This window comes from Lagenorhynchus albirostris, chromosome 14 (assembly GCF_949774975.1).
Source record: "Lagenorhynchus albirostris chromosome 14, mLagAlb1.1, whole genome shotgun sequence".
Classification (NCBI taxonomy): Eukaryota; Metazoa; Chordata; class Mammalia; order Artiodactyla; family Delphinidae; genus Lagenorhynchus; species Lagenorhynchus albirostris.
In genome coordinates, this window is record NC_083108.1 from 63363841 (window position 1) to 63389874 (window position 26034).

At 54.0% G+C, this 26034-nt stretch overlaps 2 protein-coding genes across 4 annotated transcripts; one reads left to right on the forward strand and one right to left on the reverse strand.

The window, feature by feature from the left end:
* Window positions 1-1561: 1561 nt before the first annotated feature.
* On the reverse strand, window positions 1562-12922 carry SNRPD3 (small nuclear ribonucleoprotein D3 polypeptide). Of its 2 annotated transcripts, none has more exons than XM_060170541.1 (5): window positions 12722-12922; window positions 12312-12358; window positions 10771-10914; window positions 3556-3748; window positions 1562-1806 (listed from the first exon to the last, which is right to left on the reverse strand). In XM_060170541.1, the coding sequence occupies exons 3-5, from the start codon at window positions 10894-10896 to the stop codon at window positions 1745-1747; spliced, it is 381 nt and encodes a 126-aa protein (XP_060026524.1). In that variant the 5' UTR covers window positions 10897-10914; window positions 12312-12358; window positions 12722-12922; the 3' UTR covers window positions 1562-1744. The 2 variants fall into 2 exon arrangements, with proteins under 2 accessions (XP_060026524.1, XP_060026523.1); XM_060170540.1 differs by lacking the exon at window positions 12722-12922 and adding an exon at window positions 12495-12700.
* On the forward strand, window positions 12489-25206 carry GUCD1 (guanylyl cyclase domain containing 1). Of its 2 annotated transcripts, XM_060170538.1 has the most exons (7): window positions 12489-12660; window positions 13186-13353; window positions 17662-17746; window positions 18597-18762; window positions 19942-20033; window positions 21912-22153; window positions 22831-25206. In XM_060170538.1, exons 1-7 carry the CDS (start codon window positions 12555-12557, stop codon window positions 22920-22922), a joined length of 951 nt encoding a protein of 316 aa, XP_060026521.1. In that variant the 5' UTR covers window positions 12489-12554; the 3' UTR covers window positions 22923-25206. The 2 variants fall into 2 exon arrangements, with proteins under 2 accessions (XP_060026521.1, XP_060026522.1); XM_060170539.1 differs by lacking the exon at window positions 13186-13353 and having other exon boundaries at window positions 12491-12660.
* The last annotated feature ends 828 nt before the right edge of the window (window positions 25207-26034 follow it).

A 26034-nucleotide genomic window follows, 5' to 3' on the forward strand; every position in this document is an offset into this window, starting at 1 on the left:
CTGAGCCTGTGCTCTAGAGCCCGCGAGCCACAACTACTGAAGTCTGCGTGCCTGGAGACCGTGCTCTGCAACAGGAGAAGCCACTGCAATAAGAAGCCCACACACCATGATGAAGAGTGGCCCCCGCTCGTGGAACAATGTCCACGTCTCTTTTCCTACCCTGCAAATAGGTTCATCAGTACCATTTTTCTAGATTCCATATGTATGCGTTAATGAACGATATATTTTTTTTCTCTTTCTTCAATCTGTATGACAGACTCTAGGTTCATCCACATCGCTATAAATGACCCAGTTTCGTTCCTTTTTATGGCTAATACTCCGTTGTATATATGTACCACATCTTCTTTATCCATTCATCTGCTGATGGACGTTTAGGTTGCTTCCATGTCATGGCTATTGTAAATAGTGCTGCAATGAACTTTGGGATATATGTATCTTTTTAAATTATGTTTTTCTCAGAGTGTATGCCCAGCAGTGGGATTGCTAGATCATATGGTAGTGCTATTTTTAGTTTTCTGGGTTTTTTTTTAATTTAATTAATTTATTTTTGGCTGCGTTGGGTCTTTGTTGCTGCGCGCGGGCTTTCTCTAGTTGCGGCGAGCGGGGGCTACTCTTCGTTGTGGTGCACGGGCTCCTCATCGCGGTGGCTTCTCTTATTGTGGAGCACGGGCTCTAGAGCACAGGCTCAGTAGTTGTGGCGCACGGGCTTAGTTGCTCCGTGGCATGTGGGATCTTCCCGGACCAGGGCTCGAACCCGCGTCCCCTGCATTGACAGGCGGGTTCTTAACCACTGCGCCACCAGGGAAGCCCCCTCCCCATTATTTTTAAAGTCCTGACACATCAGGATCATTTTTTAAAATTAATTAATTAATTTGGTTTTGGTTGTGTTGGGTCTTCATTGCTGTGCGCAGGCTTTCTTTAGTTGCGGCAAGCGGGGGCTTCTCTTCTTTGCGGTGCACAGGCTTCTAATTGTGGCGGCTTCTCTTGTTGAAGAGCACGGGCTCTAGCCGCGCAGACTTCAGTAGTTGTGGCACACAGACTCTAGAGCGCAGGTTCAGTAGTTGTGGCACGGGCTTAGTTGCTCCGCGGCATGTGGGATCTTTCTGGACCAGGGATGGAACCCGTGTCCCCTGCGTTGGCAGGCGGATTCATAACCACTGTGCCACCCAGGGAAGCCCTGAATTACCTTTTAATATTGGATTACTTTTGCTAAATGCTGAGTCACTGGGGTTTCCAGGCTACAAGGTCACAGTATTAGGTTTTTTTCACAGACCATGACCACGTGTGTTGTGTCGTTCAAGCTGAGCTGATGGTGCGCCCACAAAGGCTGCCTGAACAAAGTGCTGCATGAATGTCCGTGCCGACAAACGAGGCAATCTGTGCACCCTCGGAGTTGTTCCAAGGGCTTAACCAGCAACCGGCCTGGAACAGCAGCTTATGCTCTTATCAGTAACTATGCTACTTCAAACTGGAAAAAAGCAGGACATCTCCCAGGGTGTGAAAGTTTAACCTGCTGCCAAAGCAAACACACACACACACACACACAAAAAAAACTACAAAATGAACACACAGTCCTTATATTCTCAAAAAGAGAAAAACCCACCACAATTATTTAGTTTAACATTTACCCAGATCTAAAGAAAAAGATGTCAAAAGATAACCTAGGACATATACATACGCACGCACCCCTGACCCAGATAACCTAAAAGAAAAAAATAAGGGCAAAGTTCTGTCCAAGATAAATTTATCTTCGTTTCTGGAAGATGTTGCCACGTCCCATTCCACGTCCTCTCCCTCTTGCGGCCACTACAAAGTGGGGAAGAGAAAGGACAAGGCCAGGTCAGTAAGGACTCATATCACAGAGCAGCCAGAGCCCTAGGACATGGCCCAGGAAGGGGACTGAAAGGCCACCCCGTCCAGCACCACGCTCACCCCGTCACATTTCACGGGGTAAACAGAGACCCTGGGAGGGGCAGGTGCCTGGCATCAGAGCTGGAGAGCCCTGGACTCCTGCCTTCCAGCCCAGCACTGTTCCCTACCAGAGGCAAGGCCTTGTGGCAAAGGTGGTTTGGGGACCCAGTATGGGAACCATAGAAAAGGTGACTTCTCAGAGCTGGCCCAGGGTGAGCTAACAAAACATGACAGATGCATTTAATTCACACTTAAAATTCTGAAACAAACAGATGTTAAATGTTAATATCTATTAAATCTGGGTGAGGGGTTTTATTATTCTTTGAGCTATTCTGCAGGTGTGAAATATTTTGGAATGGGGGGAAAAACCAAAACCACTCCCCACATAAAGATTGCTGTTCTCTGTGACCCAAAGGTTCTAGGAGACCAGTGGCTTTGAAGAACAGGTGACAATATCCTGATGGCTACTAACTGGAGCCTCACCCCTCTCCTCTTACAGAGCCTGGGGCTGGCACAGGCACAGTGGCTCAGGCAGAGGTCAGCGGGCCGAGGCAGACTCACTGCCAAGTGCCTTCTAGTGCACGGCCACTGGGCTCCTCCCTTTGCTAGAGAAGATGGTATCGTTACACAGTGACAACGAGGGCAGCCCTCCTTGAGGAAGCAGAGAGAACAGCAGCTGTAGCACAAAGCTGGAACTTCTGAAAATAGTTCCTTCTCCAGGACAAAGGTCCAGAGCTTTGGTCCCATCTCCCCACAACTATCTCTCTTCTAGGAAGGGCAAGGAGATTCTCTGATCAGTTTTTCTGGAGGGCATTTTAAAGGGTTACTCTACTGAGTCTTTAAACTCAACATATGTACTGCAGCTAAAGATACTGACAGAGACGCTGGTGACTTTCCTGCACTGTAAAGCCTTTTACCAATAAATACTAAGACAGTTCCTAGCGACTGCATTTGCTTTCTTAGCTAATCAACATGGCAGAACTTTTCAGGACCCACATACAAAACTCTGGTTGGGCTAACCAAGAAAAGAGGTCAGACCAAGTCACCGGGAAAAGGCTAGTCCCACTTTTGGAAAGTGGTAAAGGAAGGACTTATTTTCAAATGTAAGAAGTTTTGAAAATGAAGTCAGCCCCCTTTAATGGGTAAAGATGGCTCAAAACTGCTTACTTATCTGAAAGTGGATCCCCCCCCCCATTTCCCTTATTTATATTGCGTATCAGGAGACATTCCCAGCCTCAAGAGGAACTATTATCCCATTGCTTTAGGAGTCAGCTAATCAACACCACAGTGCCTCTAGTCAGCAAACTAGGCCAGGGCAAGCTTCCCCCAGACACCCCAGAATTTCTGAAAACAAAGGGCCTCCTAGAGAGTCATTATAGGAGACTTATCTACTCTTTCATTTAAGTCCCCATCTTCTTTCTAAGGAGCCACTTTGGAGTTTGCATAGCTCCTGTGAATGGGATCAGGTGAGGCAGACAGAGAAGGCAGGGCACTTGGATCCCCCAAGACTGCAGGGAAAAGGGGTGGCAGTGGGTATGGAGTGGCTCAGGTCAGGTCCACCCCCATGCCCCAACAACAACAGGGCATTTCTAAAAGGTACACGACATACCCGCATGTCACAACCAGTGCACGAGGAGCACCTACCTTGGGCCTTCAGAATAGCAGCCTTTCCCCGACCGGCCCCCGAGCCTTGGTTTTTATTTTTCATGCTCTTTAACATGGGTGCGTTTTTCAGCATGTCAGGCAAAATCAGAAAGCGGATCTTGCTGCCACGGATGTACACCTGCTCCAGCTGTGCCACTCGGCCATCTCTGTATGTGACTGTGATGTTGGACATCTGGAAGGGAACCACCGGCTCATGAGTAAAGGCCAACAGCACCAGTGGAGAGCAGGGTACGTGAAGACAAGCCTTGGCAAAGAGGGGAGTCCAGAAATGCAGAAACTCACATCACTAAGTAAAGCTGGGGGAACTCCAGAGGGCCTAATGTGTGCGCCAGGGACTGTGCTCAGCACTTCACAGAGATGGTCCAAACAGTATGAGATTTCCCCCCCACACACCTTTTTTTTGTGTGTGTGTGGTACGCGGGCCTCTCACTGTTGTGGCCTCTCCCGTTGCAGAGCACAGGCTCCAGACGCGCAGGCTCAGCGGCCATGGCTCACAGGCCCAGCTGCTCCGCGGCATGTGGGATCTTCCCGGACCGGGGCATGAACCCGTGTCCCCTGAATCGGCAGGCGGACTCTCAACCACTGCGCCACCAGGGAAGCCCGAGATTTCCCATTTTTAAAGATAAAAAAACTAAGGCACTTGTCCAAGGTCCAACAGCCAGAAGGCAGGGGCTCCTGATTCAAACGCCTGGACTGGCCCCCAGAGCCCCAACTCTGCCATCCTCGCTCTCCCACCAGCACGTGATAAACTAACTGAAATGGCTTACAATTGCTTGTCCAAACCCTGTGTCCCCTCCCGTATCTGCCCAGCACATGGACTGCAAAGGCACCATGAGGGTTACGAGCGTGCACCAGATGCGGTCCCTGACCTCCCAGGGGACACACTCAAGTTAAGTGAGACAGAGCCCCTCTGGCTTGGGTGACAGGGACTGAGAAGGGGGGGTGGCAGTGCCTGCACGAATGGCTCAGAATACAGGACAGGTGTGAGGCGAGAGTTCACACAAAGACCAGACAGGACATGGAGCAGAGGAACTGGGACTGAGGGCAGGGTCGTCACCTCAGAGACTATGGGGCCATGCAAGTTTGTGGATAGAGGCAGGGCAGACAGGGCTAGGGCGGCACTTCGGACAGATGAATGCGTCAACCATGGGATGGGGGGTGGGGGATGAAGGGGGGCTTAGAGGAGAATCCAGCCAGGATACTGGCCGGGCGTGGGAACGTGACACAAACCTGCCAGTGCCAATCTCAACAGGCACCACGTTTATCAGATAAAGCAGCTTATTTTACCAGCCTTCTGGATGGAAAAGGACTACAATTTATTCAGAATGGGTCAAGCCTACATGGGAGAGAGGTGTGCTGGCTCCCCAATTTCTGCTGCTTGTTGTCACCTCAGCCTGACTTGCTCTTTTCTTCAAGTGTTAACTGGCCCCCGGGGCCTCTGCATGAGCGCCCAGCGGCAGAAAGATCAAACACGCTCTAAGGCTGCCCTGCAGCTGCCAAGCCGCCTCCCCTCCAGCACATCCTGGTACATCTCACTCCCTCCTCTGTCACTGCCTCCCCAACCCTCTCTGAGAATCCCTGACAGAGGCTGTTACGGAAGATCAACAACACTTACACTGAGTGCTTTCACAAACGGCACGTGTCCACCTGGGCTGAAGCAAGAAAGAGCCCAGCATCCCTAGTCCTATTACAGCCTAGGAACCAGGCGGGCCGCTGCCTCGCGCTCTCTCCACGGCACCAGCAGAGAAATGGCCGTGCCGTGTATCCCTCCGCCGGGTACACAGCTTGTCAACAAGCCCGAGCTGCGCTCGCATCATGAGCTAAAGGCAGCAACTTGTGTGAACTCGGTTTAAATGAAAGTCAGGCAGGAACACCCCGTCCATTCAACTCTCCCAAACAGCCACAATGAAACACAGATGGCATAAGCCAGGTGCCCAACTGCAATGACACTTTGGGGAGAGAAGATCTTAGTACAGACCGTCTCTGTACTCATTACCCCCATGTCTGGGGCCGGGGTGGAGAGTGCTGGGTGGCCAAGGATAGTCGGTCACAGCATCCCAGCTGCGGGGCACATGGCGAGCAGCCAGCAGATGTTCACCCCCTCCCTGTCCCACCATCCTCATTTTCCTGTCTGGAACCTGACAGTCAGAACTGAGGGCTTGATGCTTTCAGAGGCAATGGGATCCAACAGGTTTACTCTAGGCCTCATTTTAGAGACTGTCGCCAAGTTCACAGACTTGGGAGTCAGACACTTGGGTTTAGATTGGCTCCTTCCATGCTTGGTCACCCTGGGCATCTGGAAGCTTGTCCTCAGAGAGGTCCTGTAATGATTCAAGGACCTATTGTATGTAAAACCCCAGCATAGTACCTGGCACAGAATGTGCATGCAATGAACAGAACCTTCTGGCACTATTAAGCACACAGCCATTTGGAGACAGGTCCTAGTTTGACAAGTTAAACTAAGACTTCAAAATACTTAACAGCACCCAGTAGAATTTAGAGTTTGGTTTCTAAATTCTACTCCCAACCTAAAAGAAAGCAAGGCTCCTGAAGAAATGGCTGATTCCAGAGCTGGGTTAGGGAAGGTAAAAGATGAGCCTGTAACAAGCATCTTATACCAGAAGGTAGGGATGTGCTCCCCCAAAATGACCAGGACACACCAAAGGACACAGGAGTCAGCTTGAGAGGCTCCTACTGGTCAAATCTGGGATAACTGGAACATCAAAATAAACATTGACAGCAATGGATTGTAACACCCTTAACAAAACATATTGACAGTATGAGCCTATATTGATAGTAAATGAATGGATAAATGGGGGGTAAGGGAATGCACTTCCATACAGCAGACCCAATAAATACAGAAAGAATGATGGAGGAAAAACAAAAATTATTCTTTGCAACCGTAATAGTAAAAAGATTCAAGCAAGAATCTTCACGGGAAGCTAAATGGGGCTGAGGAATGGGACAATAATGAGGAACAGAATGCTCACAAGGTATTTACTTCAAGAACCTCCCCACAAAATTCTCATTAGTTACAAAAGGAAAAGGAACATACAGTGGAGAGACCACATAACACCTTAACCAAAAGATCAAGGTTAACATTGCAAACAAGGGGCAAACAGGTGTTTAGGCCTGACTGACCCTCTGAGGAGACAAAAATCACACAATAACAGCCCATAAAAGCATAACCCAAATCTAATTAGGAAGAAGCATCAGAGAAACCCCAATCAAGGGACATTCTAACAAAATAACTGGCCTCTAGTCTTCAGAATCATCAATGGTGTGAAAAACAAACTTGGAGGAACCGTCCCAGACTAAAGAAGCATCAAATGAGTTGACAACTAAACCCAGGAGGCAGAGAGGACTACACGGCCATAAAGGACACACTGTGCACCTGTAGAAACTGGATACACTGCAGGTTAAAGTACTGACTCAATCTTGGAGTTCTTGAATAACTGTACTATGGATACAGTAAGAGGAAATATACACAGATATACACAACATATTATGCAAAAAAGGAGTATGATGACTGCAATCCACTCTCAAATAGCTCAGAAGAAACATCTAGGTAGATTTTTCCACAGACCATTATGCCACAGCCAAGAAAACAGTTCAAATAGTCCTGTCACTGACAGGGTGATCATGCCAAAGCCCCCAAAGCATCATTTCTGCAGAATCTATTAACTATCACTTTTCCCCCACCAAAACGTCTAGGAATTATGTCACTTTAAAGATAATGAAATTTTGGATTTGGCCCTTACTCTCTTTTTAAAAAATAACATTTACTGTGCTTTATGATCACAAGCTTAACACATGATTGTCATTTTAAGGTAAGAAAAATATTTTTTTTAATTTAATCACATATAATTTCCCACAAAAAAACAACTATTCACTTTGGTCTTCCTCAAAAACCTTTTTTTGTTTTAAATTTTATTTACTTATTTTTTTGGCTGCATTGGGTCTTCGTTGCTGCGTGCGGGCTTTCTCTAGTTGCGGTGAGAGGGGGCTACTCTTCGTTGCGGTGCATGGGCTTCTCATTGCGGTGGCTTCTCTTGTTACGGGCTCTAGGCACACGGGCTCAGTAGTTGTGGCTCGCAGGCTCTAGAGCACAGGCTCAGTAGTTGTGGCACATGGGCTTAGTTGTTCTGGGGCATATGGGATCTTCCTGGACCAGGGCTAGAACCCGTGTCCCCTGCATTGGCAGGCAGATTCCTAACCACTGCGCCACCAGGGAAGTCCCCCACACCATTTTTATAATAGAAAATGTTATTAAAACCCAACATCAAATGGCAAACACTGAACTCCAGCTGCCCTCTAGCAAAGAACAAGCAGAGAGAGAGCCAAGAGGACACTCTCATCCCCAAAGGGCACACTTACTGGGACTAGGAAGAAAGGAGAACAGCAGGCACCATCGGCCTCCCAGCCCGGGGACATGTGAGTCAACTGTGCTGGGTGCTCATCACAGTGGGCTCAGCTCCGCCACAGCCTGCTGGGGTCTATCCAACGCGCCAGGTTTCGCTATACCCCGTGAGGCCTCGAATCTTGGCATGGGCAGGGTAACAGGCTGAATTGTACCCACCCCCCAAATTCATATATTGAAGTCTTAGCCCCCACCAACATGACTGTATTTCAAGACTGGATCTTTACAGAGGTAACTGGGCCCTAGTCCAATATGACTTATGTCCTTATAAGAAGAGATTATGATACGGACACGCACAGAGGGAAGACCACATGAAGATAAAGGAAGAACACAGCCATCTATAAGCCAAGGAGAGAGGCTTGGAATAGATCCTTCCCTCATGGCCCTCAGAAGAACCAACCTTGCAACACCTTGATCTCGAACTTCTAGCCTCCAGAACCCTGAGAATAAATTTCTGTTGTTTAAGCCACCCAGCATAGGACTCTGTTATGGCAGCCCTAGCAGATTAACACAGGTGGAAGGAGGTGGCAGGCCCCCACTGTCTGACACGCAACGGCTCATTTATCCTGCACTACAGTCCTCAGGCTGAGGTGCTATTTTTATCCCTGATTTAGAAAGGAGGGAACAGAGGGTGAGGGAGGTCCAAAGCTCACGACAAGTCACACCAGGTGGCAGGCTGCAATGATTCCAGATCCATCACAGGGTCTGTGTGCTTTACTTCACACTGGCTACCATTAGAGAGAACACCAAGGGCACCCGGTCAGACACCTTACCTTCACGTTATAGATGGGAAGTCTGAAGCTCTGCAAACTCAGGAAGCTATCCAAATAAACAGCTGAATAAACAGACGAAGATTCCCATCCTAGTCTTGCATTCTACTCACCAAACTGAAGCACCTTAAAATGGATGAGGATGCCTTCAGCCAGAGGACTGGACCTATGACAGCCATACCTCATGAAGGCAAAGGAGGCCTGGCCCCACCAGACCTGCAGAGAGGCCACCCACCCACCTCTGTGGCATTAACACCGAGGAGAGAAACCTGCAGTCAACAGATGTCTATTTCCCCAAACACGAGGGAACCCCCAGCTGGTCAACCTGGCAGGAAGAGGATGCTCAAAGCTACAGAGAAATCACAAATAAACCAATGAACCCTGTGAAACAATGGATACTTAGGACACCTGTCCTGCAATATGACCTTGGGTAAGTCACCTCACCTCTCTGACCTTCAGTTTTCTCACCTAGAAAATATCAACAGGTACCATATGTTGACATTTACAATGTGCAAGGCGCTGAGCTAGTTGCCCCCCCCGCCCCACACACACACACACTCTCTCTCTCTCTCTCTCTCATCTGATCTTCAGAACAGCCCTGGGGTGGGGGTATTACCCCAGTGGCAGTCTTAGGAGTGCACTGCTCGGACTGGGATCCACCACAGCATTCACCCTGAAGCCACTCTCTTGTCAGGCTGCCAGCCAATGATTGACCACAGTGGGGGTATAGCGCCAGGCCACCTGTGCCCCATGCTAGACTCTTCCAATGAGAAACCTTCCTTTGCCTGGCTGAGACTTCCTCAGAGATACATTCCTACTCAACCCTCCTTCCTTTCCTCTCTCCTTTCCCCAGTGTCAGACCAGCACCCCAGACTGAAAGCTCTCCTGCTCCCTCTCCTTTACCCTTTATTGTTAGCTTTCCCAGTCAATCTCTTGCAGAACTAATTCTGTTCTCATTTTACAGATGAGAAAACTGAGGTGATTAACATGCCCAAGGTCAATCAGAATTCAAAGCCACATCTGATTCCAAAGTCCAAGCTCTTAAGGAGAAATTATGTTACACTTTGTAAAGCGATGCCATACAAATCCACCTGACTATTAACAAAAAGCAATGCTGTGCCACGGGAAGGGCACCACATCAAGAAGTGGCTCCAACATTTATTAACAGTGACGTTCAGTAGATGAGTCCTTTAATCTTATTCTTCCTATCTTTTTTTTTTTAAGGTTTATTATTTATTTATTTTATTTATCTCTGGCTGCGTTGGTTCTTAGTTGCGGCATGCGGGATCTTTCGTTGTGGCTTTTCTCTCTCTAGTTGTGGCGCACGGGTTCCAGAGCACGTGAGCTCTGTAGTTTTCGGCACATGGGCTCTAGTTTAGACATGCAAGCTCAGTAGTTGTAGCACTCAGGCTTAGTTGCCCCATGGCACATGGGATCTTAGTTCCCTGACCAGGGATCGAACCCACATTCCCTGCATTGTAAGGCGGATTCTTTACTACTGGACCACCAGGGAAGTTCCCTATTCTTCCTATCTTATGGATGATGAAACTATCACCAAACCTGCTTATCTCACAAGGTAGTTGCTATAAATGCAATCAAATGAGATGCCTCCCCCAAGAAAAATGGCAATAAACACAATATGTGAGCGGAAGATTCTGCTAACTGCAAAGCACTATGCAAACATATGGGGTAAATGAACAGTGGCCCCGAACCCGATGGTCCTCTTGAAGGTAGTGTCACTTTTCTTAAACAGGTCCCCAAAATATGGGAGAAAATGATTATGGGATTGGGAGACACAAAGAACAAAGTTAAATATTCCAAACTTCCGAATGGCTCTTATTTCTACTCACATCCCCAGTACCTGTAGCAGTGCCTGGCACACATTAGGCACTCGGTAAATAACTGCTGAATGAGAACTTCAAAAAGACCCCCAGCCACCATCTTTCTGTCCTCCAAGGCACAGGCTCAAGCTTCCCCCACAGCCTCAAGTGCAAAGCAGGATACCTGGCAGTTCATGTTGTCCTCCGCTTCGATGAGCTTCCCTCGATACACCTCACCAGTGTTCGTCTCACATGTCACGATGTGACCCTCAGCCTCATGCAGGACTTTAATCGGCACGCCAATAGACATCTCGGCAGGAAAAGAGTTCTACAGTGAGAGAGACAACAGTTAGTTCACCTTTCAGAGCCCAAGAAGGTATGTGGCAAACACCACGCCCTCAAGGCCTGAAACTACACAAAACTTAGACAAGATGCCAAAGGTGCGTTTGTTATTATTATTATTATTTTTTACAGAAAAAAGTAGCTTAATTCCTAGCTTGAAGGACCTATCTGGCAAACACATGCAAGATGTGGGTGGGGAGGAACAGGGGAGCTAAAGGGAAAGCTAATGGGAATGAAAAGTTCCTCCCATCTCCCTCCCACTGTAGATCGCTTACTTTTCATCAAATAACTATGTGCTCCCCAATACTGTGTGTTGGAGAAGAGAAGGTTGAAATGCATGTATATTTGTCAACCCTCAGTTGTAGGTAACATCTCTTGGAGAACCTATGAGGCAGACCTGAGCTGTCCAAGGCAGTAGCCACTGTCTGCATGCAGCTACTGAAATTAAACTCAATTAAAGTGAAATAAAATTAAAATAGAAAATTCAGTCCCTCAGTCACATCAGCCACGTTTCAAGAGCCCAATGCAGTGGGCACTAAGCAGTGCAGATACAGACCAAAAGATCCAGGCAAATCGAGAAGAGGCAGTGCATTTAATTCAACCCATTAACTGCTCTCTGACCCTCCACTTACTTCACCATCAAGGCTAAAGAGAAAATAGCAAAGTGTTCACAAAGTGACAGTGTGCTACAAGCAGGAAATGCTTATCTTGGAGGAAAAACATAATCAGGGCAAGAGCCCGACTTGACCTAATTGAAAGGGAAAAGCAGTGGACTTTTTCCGTTCCAAGATGGGCACATCTTGTGTGGTCAAGAGAGGAAAAGGAACAGGAGAGGTTGGGAAAGACAGGCTCCCCTGGTGCGGAGCCTTAGGAGTGTGGATTTTATGCTGAACGCAGTGGGGGAACCACGGCAGTATAGGAATTATCCGATGGAAAGGCATCCGCACTTACAAAATGAATCGAACACGATTTAGAAGCAGAGAAACTTGATAAAAACTTGTGTAACAGTGTAGAAAGCATGAAGGGACCAGGGTCTGAAAGGGGGATGGAGGCTGAGATGCAAAGGGCTTTGAAAAGGATCACCCAGGTAGGATTTGGGGGAAGGAGGCAATCAGTCAGAAATGATCTCAAGACCATTACCTGAATGATTCAAAAAACACCGGCCTGGAGAGATATAGAAACTGAAGAGCATGTACTTTGGGGAAAAGCTAACGAACTCACTCCCAGGCGCTAGTGAGGCGACGCTCATGTTTCGATGGCCAGGCTTCCCGCTCTTCTCCCTCCCCGAGCCCCGCAAAGCTTCCCGGCAGCGCGTCCTCCTCCAGTCCCCGGCTCCTCGCGGGTACCTCGGCCTACCCTCGCCCGCCCCCGGCCTCTCCTCACCGGTTCCGGTCTCCTCTTCCTTTCTGGTGCGGAGGTAACTCTTGCGACTGCGAAGGCGTTAAGCGAGTGAATGGCGGGTCCCGCGCTCCCAGAATACCACGCGTTCCCAAAATGCCTCGCGCAGGGCCCGCCCCCTTCCTTTTCCTAGTGGCGGGCGCGGTCTCGCCTCTGCTTTGTCCTCACCCTGCCGGCTGGGAAACTTGGGCTCTGGTATAATAGTTCCGGGCCCGGAAGAGAGGGCTGATGACCGGACCCAGGTGCCGCCGGAAACATCGACCCTTGGGCCGGCAAGGGCAGAAGGGGGTCGCGTTTCCAAGCACCCCACACCAGCGACGGGCTGGACGGCAAGGTGGGCATCGGGGGCGAGAGGCGGTGGGGCCGAGGGTCAAGACCCGCCCTCACAATCTAACCTTGAGAACCCGGCAGCGCCAGGTAAGGGGCGCCCTGAGCGAGGTGAGTATCGCACCATACGGATAGGGAAACAGGGACGGAGCGGAGCGGGGGCGGCCTGTGACCGTCCCTCCAGGGGGTTGGAGTGGGGCTTGCTCTCCCGGAGCCCCGCGCTCTGCCTCGGCCCGAGGCTGGCGGAGGAGCTGGCCGGGCAGAGGCGGAGCTTGCTTGGGGAAGAGCCTCTGGGGAGCCCGCGTTCGCCCGGGCCTGGGCGGAGCTTCCGGGGAGCCGGGCGGGGAAGGGGTGCGAGGCCCGGGAGGCCAGGGGCGGGGCTCCCGGGAGCCGGGACCGCTAGCGACCGGACGAGCTGAGATCCCGAGCCCTGGGGCCTGGAGGCGTAGGAGTCGGGGCGGGGCGGGCCGCGGCCTGGAAGGGCCAGGGCGGGGCTTGGGGCGGCCCAGCCGCTGCCTCCCCTTCACCCCAGCGCGCTGGTGCTGCCGGTGGCTGCCCAGGAACCCGGCGCGCACGGGTCCCGCTCCAGCCCCAGTCAAAGCCGAAGCTGCAGCCGGCTCCGGGCCGGGGCCATGGGAGCCCCCCGCCGCCCGCGTCATGAGGACGGAGGCGGAGGCAGCGGGGCCGCCGCTCGAACCCGGTCAGTGCTCCTCGAGGGCTCAGCTCTCACTCCGGGGAACAGGGGGGGACCCCGCCCTAGCGCGGGGCAGGGTCCGGCCGCGCGACCTTGGGCCGACGGCCGCCGCGGCCCGGGCTGTAGAGCTTTGAGCGAAACCTGGCCAGGTGTGCACTCCGCCTTGGCCACCCCACCGCCAGCCCCGGTTAGTTTGGGTTTCCTGATACTTCCTGGCCTGGGACCCCAGGCAGCTCTGATTGCGATCATGGTGGGAGGGTCCCCGTTGAAAGTCAGGAGCGGCACCTTCCCCAGAAGCGAAAAGTCCTCCTGGGGCTTGGAAGATCCTGTCCCCTCGGGTAGTTAAGGCCTAGAAGGGCTGGGAACTGGCTGGGAGTACAGAGCAATGGGGGAGGGCCTTCCCCTGGCCTTCCCGACTCAGCGTTTTGTCTTGCTACAGTTCTTCACTCTCTAGTTCCTCTGCCCCAGGTGGCCTGAGTTCCTTTGGGGCGGAAACACAGACTGACCCGTTCAGTGCGGCGGGCCTCAATTTGCTTTTCTAAGTGGGGGAGGGGGAAAGCAGTGATTCCTGCTCTGCTTAAGGCACAGGGTTGATGAGAAAGAGAAAGGGCTGGTAAACTCTAAAGTGAAGTGCCAACACACTGGAGAGGTCAGGAGCACAGGAGACCCCAACCCTAAGGCATTAGTGGGACACTGTGATTGCAGCAAGGAGTAGGGCCCGGGGCTACCCTGGGATTTGCCTGCCTACTCCTCCAATTACCTAACTCTGTGATCTTGGATCAGACACTTGCCTTTCCTGAGCCTCTGTGGTGTAGTGACTCACGTTTACAGGGAGCTTTCTGTGGGCAGGCACTGTGCTAAGTTGTTTACATGCAGAGCCTCGTTAATGCTCATAATGACAAAGTCGGTTACCAATGTTATTTGCACTTTTGCAGATGAGCAGACTGAGGCCGAGAGGGGTTAAGTATTCAGGGCCAGTGAACTATCTTCCTTCCTTGGCAACAGCTGCCAACTGAAGCCAGGCCAGCACCTTCCAGGCAGACCCTAGCTCTCAGGTGGGACAGTCCCTTGGCTCCAGGCATCAACATCTGGCAGCAGCTTTGGGCTTGGAAGGCCTCGCCTACTCTTATCACCCCCCACAGGAGTATCTCTGGGTCCCTCTTGGCTGACCTGCTTGTGCCAGGATTCGGGATGGCCATGTGGGGGACGTTTAGCCACATTGGGGGTGGGGTAAGGATAAAAGAGTTAGAGATCAGGGCAAGAAGAGAAGGGGCAGCAGAGTTCCCGAGGGCCCTAGAGAGCCGCCGACCCCTGCGACGTTTACAGCTTAGGCATAGGGGAGGCACAGGAAGAGTCAGAGCCTGGCCAAAGATGGCCCAGCTAGCCAGTGTCAGAGCCCAGGCCACAGAGCAAGGAGGGAGCTGTGAACAGAGGGGCACAGTCTGGAAGCCTGGGGGAAAGGGGAGTATTGTGACACGTGGGCCTGGGTATCTCGAAGGATAAGGTCTTTTTGAAAAAAACTCCTTTCATTCGCGATTCAAGCATGTGTGTGTGCCTGCTGTGGTCTGAGGGTTGGGAGGAGGCAAATGTTGTCTGCCTGCCACTGAGGAATTCCCAGTCTGTCCAGTGGGGAAGTTACACACCACCTCCAATCCTCCATATAAAGGGCCTCAGGGAGGGAAAGAGACCAGAGCATTTGGATGGGAGACCACCTTTCGGACTAAGGGATATGCAAGAGCAAAGGCTGGGGAGTAAACAGCCCATGTAGAGAAAAACAAAAAGGCAGTTTAAAGCCACAGTGAGGGGTTCTTGAAGAGGGAGGCACCCACCACAAGGGGACAGCACACTGCATAGGCTTCTCCCTCCACTCAGCCCGTTGGGAGATTACTTTAGGATGTGAACACCTGGAGGGCAGGGCTTGGTCTCAGTTACCTGTAATGTCCCCAGAGCCTGGCACACAGTGGTGCTTAATAAGTTCGTTTTTTTTTCCAGCAAAGGTTTGATTTACTACTAAGCATCAGACATTAGGCACTGGGAATAACAGTGAACAAGATTAGCACATTCTCTGCCCTTAGGAAGCTTACAGCCTAGTGGGGAGACAGGATAGCTTTATTTTATTTTTCTTGTTTTTGTTACTTTTGCTAAGTACTGTGAAGGAAACAGGGAAATACTGTGAAGAAGAGCCCCTTCTCCCAAAGGTACAGTCAGAAAACGCCTCTCATGGGAGGAGACTTTGAGCTGGGACCTGAATGACAAAAAGGGGAAGACTTGAGTACTGAGGGTAAGAGAGTTCCAGAGCTGCACATATAAAGGTCTTGGGGTGAGGGCCAAGGTGAAGCGAGTGAGGTGGGCCCTACAGACCTTAGTAAGAGATAAGAACGTTATTCTAAGAGCAATGGGAGACTGGAAGGGATCCCTCCAGATGCTGTGTACAGAAACAGGAGAGGGGCTGGGGGTAGAAATTGGGGCAGAGGACAGGCAGAAGTCAGGCAGGATGGAGCCCTGGGGGTTGAATCCATGGCAGTGGATGGAGGGAATATTAGAAGGCCTCTAGTCATGGCCTGGGTTCCTTTTAGAGCCAGAAGGAGGGAGCAAAGCCTGAGCCTGCCTGGTCTCAGTGTGCCACGCCCCAGCTGGATGGAGATCAGGACTCACGGCAGCGCCTGTGAAGGGCTTCGCACACATTCTTGCCCCAAGTGCCCACAGCACCCTGCGGGCTGGGGTCTGTGAGAAAGGAGCGGGCACCGAGAGGCCATGTGACTCACCCAGCTGGTGGCCTGCACTCACCCGTGCCATCCTGCCTTCCAAGGGCCCCGCAGGTGAGGCATAGGAGGAGAGAGGACAGTACAGTGCAGCGAAGGAGCAGTCACGGGTCCCTGCCTCCTGGGAATGCATGACAGCCCAGTAGGGCACAGATGAGCTCCATGCGAGCGTCTCCTCCTGTGAGCCAAAGCATGAACTCTGGCCCGGCAGAGTGCAGATTAGGGAAGGGGCACGGCCAGCCTGGCATCAGGGAAGGCCCCAAAAGTGCTGGCATCTGAGCCAGGCCTTGAGACCGGGGAGTGTTTAGACATGGGGAGTAGGAGCTTGGGACCCACTCCAGGCAAGAGGCTGCCTGGACAAGACCAGCAGGTGAAAGGCCAGGACAGACTCCAGGATTCATGGGTGGCCCTCCTGGTTGGTGCACGCGGAGGAGGCCAGGGCAGCTCTGCACAGACCAGTCGTGGGTTCAGGAGAGTCCCCCGGAGACCCCTGAGGCAGGGAAACCACATGGGCTGAAAGGCCGTCCTAAATGAACAGAGTGCTCACAGCCGGAGAGAAATCCTTCAGTTCTTTAGACTCTAAGCTCTGTCCAGATTCACAGGATCCCAGGGCAGGAGGGTCCTGCAGGCCGCGTGCCAGCTTGCCTGCCCCAGCCCTGCCTGGTGCTCCCTGGCTCTCCTCTTTAAGGCACACCCCCCCACTTCCCCTATCCTGGCCCCTTGTTCTTCTCCTACGCTGCTTGTTTTTGCTGTCCACCAGGGCAGGGACCTGTCTGTGTCACTCACGACCATCTCTGGTTCACATGCCAGGCACTTACTAGGCTCTTGGGAATTATTTGTTGATTGAACAACTGAATCAGACCAAAGTCCCTACTTTAGAGATGGCCAGACTCTGTCCAGCATGAGGGAGTCAGTGGCCTAGCCCACAGCCGGCCAGTGGCAGAGCCAGGGCTGGAATGCCAGAATGCCTAGGTCGGGCCCTTTGTGCTCCACCCAGAGTAGCTTTCCACATGCAGACACGTGACCGTCCCCTCCTTGTAGCCCTGGGGGCTGTGGAGTCAGGGGCCTCAGGAATTCAGACATGAATATCTGCTGAGTGCCTCCCGGCTGCCGCCCTGTCCCTGCCTCCTTGGAGCACCCACCACAGAGAGGGCTCTGGAGAGGGGCCTGTGGGGCTGGGAATGCATGGAGTGGGGGGCCAGGCACAACAGGGGTCGTCATGGAGAAGTGACGTCCGTGGACAGGAGTTAGCTGGTGAGGATGCGGGGAGGCGAGGAAGCAGAGGGTGCTGGAGCAGCAGCCATGAAGGCCTTGTCCTGGGGAGGTATGGGAGCTAGCCCACTGGAGGGTTTTGTGTAGGGCTGGCCTTCTCTGACCGGCATTTTGGGGAGATCACTGCCATGGTGAGGAGAATGGATCAGGGGGCCTTTTGTAAGGCAGTGCACTGGTCCCTGAATGGCTCCTGCAGGATCTGGGCAGCAGCTGATTATGGTGGGAGTGGCAGTGGTGGGCCCTACACCAGGGTCTGTGACCTCCGTGTGTTTCCCTGCAGGGGACTTTGTGCAGCTGCCCGTGCCCATTATCCAGCAGCTCTACCACTGGGACTGCGGCCTGGCCTGCTCCAGGATGGTGCTGCGGTGAGTGGGCAGGCCTTAGCCCTCCCAGTCCACAGCACCTGCTCTTGCGGGGTGGCACACAGGGAGAGACCTGGGTGGGATTCATCGTCCATGTGGCTCTCCTCTGTTGGGGCTTGTGGGAGGCCCAGCTTCCATCTAGGCTCCATCCCACCTGCAAAAGCAAGCAATGGTGGACCAGGCCTTCCAGGTCTGTGTCCTGAGAATGCCAGGGCTCTGGAATGGCCAGGAAGTCCCAGGTGCCCGGGCCTGGCCCACAGAGTGACCCCATGATTGAGATGTGGTGTCCTCCCCACTCCTGGCCTTGGACTCTTGGGAAACTGAGTCACTAGGGAGCTGACCGCTGAGCTGAGGCTGCGTGAATATCACAAGAACCTTGACCACTGGGGCACGGAGGGACCATAGCCATCTCCTTGTCACAGAGTTTTCAGGCAGCAGCCTAGAACGCCAGGGCAGCCTCTCCCTTACCCATTTTACCTCCTGGAATTCCAGGCAAGATAGGGTTCAAGAAAAGGATTCTGTACCTAAAACTTAGAAAACCACTGATGTGGTCCAAGCACTTAGATGGTCCTAGAGATGAAGCTGGCGAGGCCAGAGAGGATGGCAAGACTTGACCAAAGTCACAGCCAGCAAGAGAGGTCAGACGCAGAATCCAGGCCCTGGACTCCGTGGCCGGTGCAGTGCCCCCAGCAGCCTCGGGTTGTGCCTGGCAGTGTGTGGGCAGGACGTAGGAGTTCATGACAAAGGACAGAGCCTTATGGGGGCACAGGAACTCAGACAGTGGCTGGCAGGCCCTCGGGTAGAGGGTGACCCGGGCCAGCTTCCCTGACCTCAGCAGCCCATCTGCCCACAGCTACTTGGGCCAGCTGGACGACAGTGAATTCGAAAGTGCCCTGCAGGAGCTGCGACTGACCAGGAGCATCTGGACCATCGACCTGGCCTACCTGATGCGCCACTTTGGCGTGAGGCATCGCTTCTGCACCCAGACCCTGGGCGTGGACAAGGGCTACAAGAACCAGGTGAGCGCCGGCCACTGGCCTTCACCAGATGTGGTGATCAGAAGAGGGTGTGGTCCAGACCTGGACGCCCAGGTGAGCACCCGGTGTTCAGAGACCAGGGAACCAAGGCAGACGTGCTAAGGGCAGAACTTGTGAGCTGTCGGACCAGATCACCTTGGGTCCAGCTGCTCAGAGGACCCCAGTGGTGAGCCGGGTCCCTCCTGACACCCCCACCACAGACACCCGCTGCCTGCCTTCGACAGCACCTGACGATGCACAGAGGAGCGTCCGGGTGACCTTCCTGTGTCCTTCCCTGTGTCCCAGCATGAGCCGGGCCAGGCCTCAGAGCACACACTGTCCTCCTCTACCATCACTCACCGATTTTCTTCCTTCTCATGGGGACAGCTGGCTCCAAGTTGGGTCATTGGTGTTCTGGAAGAAAAAACAATATACTGTCTTTCATTTCTTTTATTTTTCTTTTTAAAAAGAATGCCAGCATAGCCTTTCCCATACCCCAGTGCATTTTCCCACCCTGCACAGCTGGAGCTGGTCTCACCTGCCTCCCGCAGGGTGGATCACGGCCCATGCTCCAAACTTTGGCAGAGCAGAGTCGCTACTGGCCTCGCTGGCAAGAGGGTTGTCGCACGGTGGCCAGTGCTCGTCAACCTAACTCTCCTTTGAACCTTCTAGGCCAGGGGAAGAAGGCTGACAGATCTGGCTTGGTCAGCGTGGCCGCGAGGCAGAGGAAAGGGCCTAAGAGCAGGGTATTTTCTGCCTCCCCCACAGGGGCTCTGGCCCCCTTAAGACCCCTGCACCAAACAGAGATTGTTCCTTGCTAACATATACTGGCTGAGCCGAGTGGTGGCTAGATATCCAGGGGCCTCAGCCGGCCCGTTTGCTCATTTACTCCAGACTCCTGCCCATCAGGGTACACAAGCCCGGGACGGCTAACCTTCCTCAGGGTGCCAGCCTGAGCCTGCTGCCCACCCATCGCCTGAGCATCCTCCTCATTCTCTGTGTGGTCCTGCACTCCCGGCCAGCCGCCCTGCCCACTTGGGACAGACACAGCCTTCCACCCAGGCATGCTGCCTGTGCTGTCCCCCTGCAGGCTGGGCTCCTCTGCTAACTCCAGAAGGTGCTGTTTACTTCATCCAAGTGGGGTGAGGGCAGTGGCCTCTCCAACTGCCCTTCTCTCTTCAGTCCTTCTACAGGAAGCACTTCGACACAGAGGAGACCCGGGTGAACCAGCTGTTCGCACAAGCGAAGGCCTGCAAGGTGCTGGTGGAGAAGTGGTGAGTCCACCCCACCCCTGCCCTTCCTTGTGCACCTGCTCACCCACAGACTTGCAGGTTGGGGGGAGGCCTCAGGAAAGGCTGGGGAGTCAGGCAGAACTGGGGTTTCCTACCCAGCTGGCCCTGGGCACTGACTGACTTGCCCCCCCTCCCCAGGCCTTAGTTTTTCCATCCATAAAATAGGGACAAGTGGGGCTACATGACCTACTATACACAAAACTCTGGCCTGGGGTAGATCCTGAGTGGGGGATGGAGGGACAGGTGAGCAAGACAGACACCAGCCAGCCCTCGGGCTGCTCACAGAATGGTAGCATGGGACAGAACACAGGGACCCTAATAAAGGGGTGACGGCCTGGAGAGCATGCTGGCACGGTGACGGAGGGTGACAGGGACAGCCCAGGGTGACACTGTCTAGGGAGGCCTGGCTGCCAGATCTCCCCACGGGCTGCTCGACCTTATGTGGATCCCGCTTCTCAATCTACGCGTGGGGGCAGGACTCAGGAGACCCCACGAGCGACTTGGCCAGATGCGAACCATTTCTTTCCCTGGGCTCCCTGTAGGTAATGCGCCCAGGCCTGCTGGCTCAGACCTGGGCTGGGTCCCCCAGACCTCCCTTGGGTCTCCCATTCCCCCCAGATTTCTGTTTTCATTGTAATGTAACCTAGGCACACGAAAGCCCACTGGGAAACAGGGAAAATGTCTCCACACATCCTCGGGCCCCGTGAGCACATGTTGGAGGGAGAGGCAGCCGATGTGTGCTTAGTGGCACTTGACAGGTGCTTCCTTGTTGAGTGGAGAGCTGGGGCTGTCCCCGTCCCACAGGTGAGGAAACTGATGGGAAAAACAGTGTGAGCCACCGTGGCCACCCCAACTCAGCCGTGCTGTGACTCGAACCTGGGACTTGCACCCCCGGGGTCCCATGGAGTCTGCCCTTTTCCTTCCAGCCCAGCCCCTGCTTTTCCCGGTAGCTGAAATCCCACCCTGGTACATACCGTTGGCAACTCAGCCAGCTGTTTCATTTCAAAGACCAAATGGAAAAAGGGCGTATTTCCCTGGGCCAAGGCAACAGACCAGACGGTCCTGTGACTCAGCGTGGCTGGAGTTGGGCCAGGCCATGAGGTGCTAATGTGTGCTCCTGAGGAGCTTGTAAGGATGGAGGGCCCAGAGTGGGTGAACGTCCCCCCCGTGAAGATGGTGGGGCCCCAGGCACAGAGGACCCTTGCAGCCCTTCTCCCCTCTGGGTCTTACTTGGACTTGCTTCCTTCTGGGGGCATTGGAGGGGGGCTGTGCCTAAGAGTCTGGAGCAGCTGGCTGAACTGAGGGTTCCCCTCAACGTGCTGCTGACCAGTCCTTCCTGGGCAGCCCCTTCTGCCACGAGGAGCCTTAGAGAAAAAGAAAAATAACCCTTTCACAGAAACACTTGGTTTTGAAACTGGTGAAGGCGTGCTTGACTCAGATTTTGGGAAGCAAATTAAACCAACAGTTTACATTAATCACGCATCATTTAGGGTAAAAGACCAAGGCAGGGGGTGCTTGTACAAAAGAACTCACTAACCAGGTCAAGAGGTGGGGTGCTGCGCCAGTGGCCCTTGATGGGGGTCTGTCTGGAGCTGAACTGTCACCCTGTGAAGGGCCTGATGGGTCCAGCTTGTCCTGGGCACGCTCAGAGCCCTCCATCCCTGGTCCCATGCTTGGCCCCCATCTGAGCCTGGGCCACCGTAACAAAGCAGGACATTCCCACCTGCAAGGAGCCCAGGGCAGACACGAGCCATGTCCCCAAGCTTTGTGACACAGGACAGGACGGGTCCAAGTGGGGGTCCACTTGAGAGACGGGGAATGGGCCCCAGCGGCGCCAGCTGACCATCCTCCTGCCCACAGCACAGTGAGCGTGCAGGACATCCAGGCCCACCTGGCACAGGGCCACGTGGCCATCGTGCTGGTGAACTCAGGGGTGCTGCACTGCGACCTCTGCTCCAGCCCCGTCAAGTACTGCTGCTTTGCCCCCAGTGGCCACCGCTGCTTTTGCCGCACCCCCGACTACCAGGGCCATTTCATCGTGCTGCGCGGCTACAACCGGGCCACTGGCTGCATCTTCTACAACAACCCGGCCTATGCTGACCGTAAGTGTGGCAGGCGGCAACAGTGGGCAGGGCGGCCCCTGGCCCCCACGTCTCCTCCCATTCAACCTGGTGTGGCCAAGACCTACCTCAGTGCCTTCTCCCCAGAGCCCCTCCTCCCCCTGGACTCCCTCATCCTTGCCACCCCTATGGCCATGCAGGAAACCAGCCACTTCTTGGGGCTGTGCCAGACTCCATACCCCCGTCATCACAGGCCAGCCCTCTCTCCCTCCCACTGCGCCAGCCCCCTGCCACCTCCCGGGGCCCACCCTGCTGTCTCAGCTGCACAGGCCGCAGTTTCCATCTCCCCCAGGCCAGCCCTCCGAGGATAGCCAGCACACTTCTCAGAAAGGAAAGTCTGCCCAGCCCCGGCCCCAGCCCTGGCTCCAGAACCCCCCAGGGCTCCCATGGGCCTGGGGATGGGGAAGGACCATCCTGACTCACACAGACTTGTCCCGTGCGACCTCGCGCGTGTTTCTTCCTCTCTCTGGGCCTCACTTTCTCCATCTGCTGAACTGGGGAAAGGTCAGAGAACAAGCTCACACAGGCTGCAATAGGCAAGGAGGGCTTCCTGAGCAGGGAGGGGCAGCCAGGCATGTGGGATGTGGCTTCCCTGGGCGCTAGTCAGGCAGGTGCTCGCCTCACCCACTGACCCTGCTCTGCCCCTCGTGCCCCAGCAGGAATGTGCAGCACCAGCATCAGTAACTTCGAGGAGGCCAGAACCAGCTACGGCACGGACGAGGACATCCTCTTTGTCTACTTGGACAGCTGACAGCAGGAGCCTGGTGTGCCCAGGCCCTTGGACCCCACCCTGCCCTGCCCCAGCTGGGCCCGCTCAGGAGGCCCTGGCCCAGGTCTGGGGCTGCCAGGGCTCAGATGTGGAACTGTGGCTCCGGCTCATGTGACCAAACCCCAGGGAGTTCTAGGAGGCTGAGTCCCACGTGCTTAATCCACCAGCGCTGAGCCGTCATGCCACTTACCCTGCACTCCTGCTGGTTGCTGGGTCGTCCCCAGAGCATCTGGGTGGAGCCTCCCCCAGGACCCCGAGGCTGACTCCAGCTGTGCTCAGGGGACATCCACCCCTACGGGTGCCCTTGTTGCCTGTGAGCCAGACCCAGGGCAGAGGGAGAAGCCTGAGCCCATCTCCGCACAGACCTGGTGAATGAGCCCTGAAGAGAGATGTTGCTTGTCTGTTTGGAGACTGTGTAGCTGGCCTGGGCCCCGGGGCTGGGACTGCTCCAGCCTTGCAGGGACCTGGAAGTACTGCAGACCCCCCTGGGCCTTTGGTGGATGCTGCCGCCCCCTCCCACCTCCCAGTGGGACCAGTTCCTGCAGCTGATTGCAAGGCTTCTGGCCCCTGGGGAAGGCTGGACCTCAGGCAGAAATGACTCTGAGGCCCCTGCGGCCCTCCAGGTACTCCATCTCCTTGGGGTGGAAACCTGGGCTGCAGGTGGGACCCTGGCTCCTGCTGGCCAGCAGTGCTCACAATGCCTGACCCCAAGGGCCAGGAATAGCTGCCTGGTCCCCAAAGATGCTCACACCCACGAGGCTTCCTGACTAGGCAGGCAACGGGGCTTGTGTCTGAGGGCGGGGAACCCCAAGTTTCGCAGGGTTGGTTGCTGGGGCCCTGGGCCTGCGTGGCTGATCAGTGGCTGGGTGTGTGGGGGGTACTGTGACCCTCCACTACCCGCCCTGGTGTTCACATCAGGACCTTTTGCACAGAACTTTGGGTCTCTTCTATCTGACAGGAGGGGTGTTACCTACCCAGGATCACACAGCACGGCACCATAGCATGGACTAGAGCTGTTTTCTTTTTCTTTTTTTTTTTTTGAGAGGGGGAGGGTGGTGTTTTTGAGATTTAAGTTCTCACTTTATGGGGGTGAGACTCAACCTCAAGTAAGACAATAATAGTGAGATTGTAGGTACTTTGGAACCACTGACACCTCTCTTCACAGGACAGGTAAGCCAGCCCAAGTTCTCTTTCAAAGGGGCCTCTCACCATATGGACAAAATCTGGCCCAGGAGAGTGGTGGAGCTGGGTCTTGAACCTGGGTCTGCACCTGAAAAATAAGGACAATGGATCATTCCCAAAAGGGCTGGGGACACCCATGCCTCGGGTTGCCTCTGGCTAGGGGGAAGGGATGCCCCAACAGCCACACCGCTGCAGCACCCTGCATCTCTGTCTTCCGGTGCCTGAGGCATGATGTGGGGCAGCTGCTGCCCCTCCCTCAGACTGCCGACCATGGCCATGCTCCACGTCTGCCCCCATGGAGCCATGGCTACTCTGAGGGGCAGGGGTGGGCTCTGCTGACAAGGGCTGTCAGACCACCTAACCACATTGTTTCTCAACACCAGACGGCCTTGACCAAGAGGGAGGCGTTGTTGGCTGGGCAGCCACCCTGGGTTTCAGAGACTAGTGCTGCCTGCAGACTGGCCTCGTGTCCGTTGCCTTAATGCTGGGTGGCCCAAGATCCCAGGGAGCGCTGTCCCACGCCCAGGTGGCTTTGGGTTTGGGTGTGCTCAGGAGGGGTCCAGGTAACACTGGTGAGGACATATGTGTCAAGGGAAACAGAGGAAGTGAAGCTTTCAGGATGGCTCCCTGTGAGTGAGGCTGGCACAGAGAGCAGCCTCCACAAAGAGCGGTCACGGCACCTCTGTCCATCAGAGACACTCAATCCCTGGGCTTGGAGGAGGGCTTCTCAGGGCAAGCACAGGTTAGAGGTCACCTGTCTGGAAGATTCACAAGAGCCACCTGCCCCTGGGGTGGTGCCACCTGCCTGGGGAGGGTCATGGAGGCAGGACACAAACCTCATTGTGTCGTATTCTCGCACAAATCATGAAAATGGGGCTGGAGATAGAGCCCAGACATCAGGAACTCTGCCTATAGCACGTGGCACCACAACCCCCTGGCCACACACAGGGGGCCACGCTGGACAGTTGGCTCTGTTCACTCCAGCCACCTGGGGACAAAAGGGATCTTTTGCATTACAGAGATTTTATACATATATTTTGTTTGTAATGAGCCATTCTCAGTAAACATTATCCTCACTGCGAAATGAGTGATTCCTGTCTTCTCCCCGGGTTCTCAGCACCAGTGCATGGGAACCTGAACATTCAACCTGCCACAGCGGGTTTAGCTGGGACTGGAATAGCTTCCTGCTTCTCAGACTTGCATCCCTTCCAGTGCCTGTGGAGGCACACACAAGCGGAGCTGGAGGTGGAAGAGTCTTGGAGCTCAGCTCGACTTTGACTATGGGTCTTGGAGAGGGCCTGGATGATGCATAGCTGTGGGCAGGAGGAGGACCTGGGAGGGCGGGGGAGGAGTGGGGGGACAGTGGGGCCCACAGGAGGGCATGGGGGGTGCAGAGGGCAGGACTACAGCCTTCCCTGCACCCTGAAGCCTTATCTGCTGGCTACTGGACTCCTGGCATTTTGCTTGATAAGAATCTACAGAAAAGGACTTCCCTGGTGGCACAGTGGTTAAGAATCCGCCTGCCAATGCAGGGGAGATGGGTTCAATCCCTGGTCCAGGAGGATCCCACATACTGCGGAGCAACTAAGCCTGTGCACCACAACTACTGAGCCCGCGTGCCTAGAGCCCGTGCTCCTCAACAAGAGAAGCCACCGCAATGAGAAGCCTGTGCACTGCAACCAGGAGCAGCCCTCGCTCGCCGCAACTAGAGAAAGCCCGCGTGCAGCAACCAAGACCCAACACAGCCATAAATAAATAAACAAATAAATAAATGTTAAAAAAAATCTACAGAAAAAGGAAGTGTTTGGAAATCCTGCCTTATCTGGCATCCTCAGACCTGCCCCAGGTCCTACAGAGAGCTGATGGAGCCGGAGCCTGTAGGTCCTGGTCTCCGGCCGGTGCTCTCATGCTG

Coding starts and splice junctions, on each gene's coding strand:
- SNRPD3 (XM_060170541.1), bottom strand. CDS start 10,896: ATGTCTATTGGCGTGCCGATTAAAGTCCTGCATGAGGCTGAGGGTCAC. Junction 3,749..10,770: donor AGGACAACATGAACTGCCAG/GTATCCTGCTTT, acceptor GTTCCCTTCCAG/ATGTCCAACATCACAGTCAC. Junction 1,807..3,555: donor TGCTATTCTGAAGGCCCAAG/GTAGGTGCTCCT, acceptor CCCACTTTGTAG/TGGCCGCAAGAGGGAGAGGA.
- GUCD1 (XM_060170538.1), top strand. CDS start 12,555: ATGACCGGACCCAGGTGCCGCCGGAAACATCGACCCTTGGGCCGGCAA. Junction 12,661..13,185: donor GCGACGGGCTGGACGGCAAG/GTGGGCATCGGG, acceptor CCTTCACCCCAG/CGCGCTGGTGCTGCCGGTGG. Junction 20,034..21,911: donor AAGGTGCTGGTGGAGAAGTG/GTGAGTCCACCC, acceptor TCCTGCCCACAG/CACAGTGAGCGTGCAGGACA.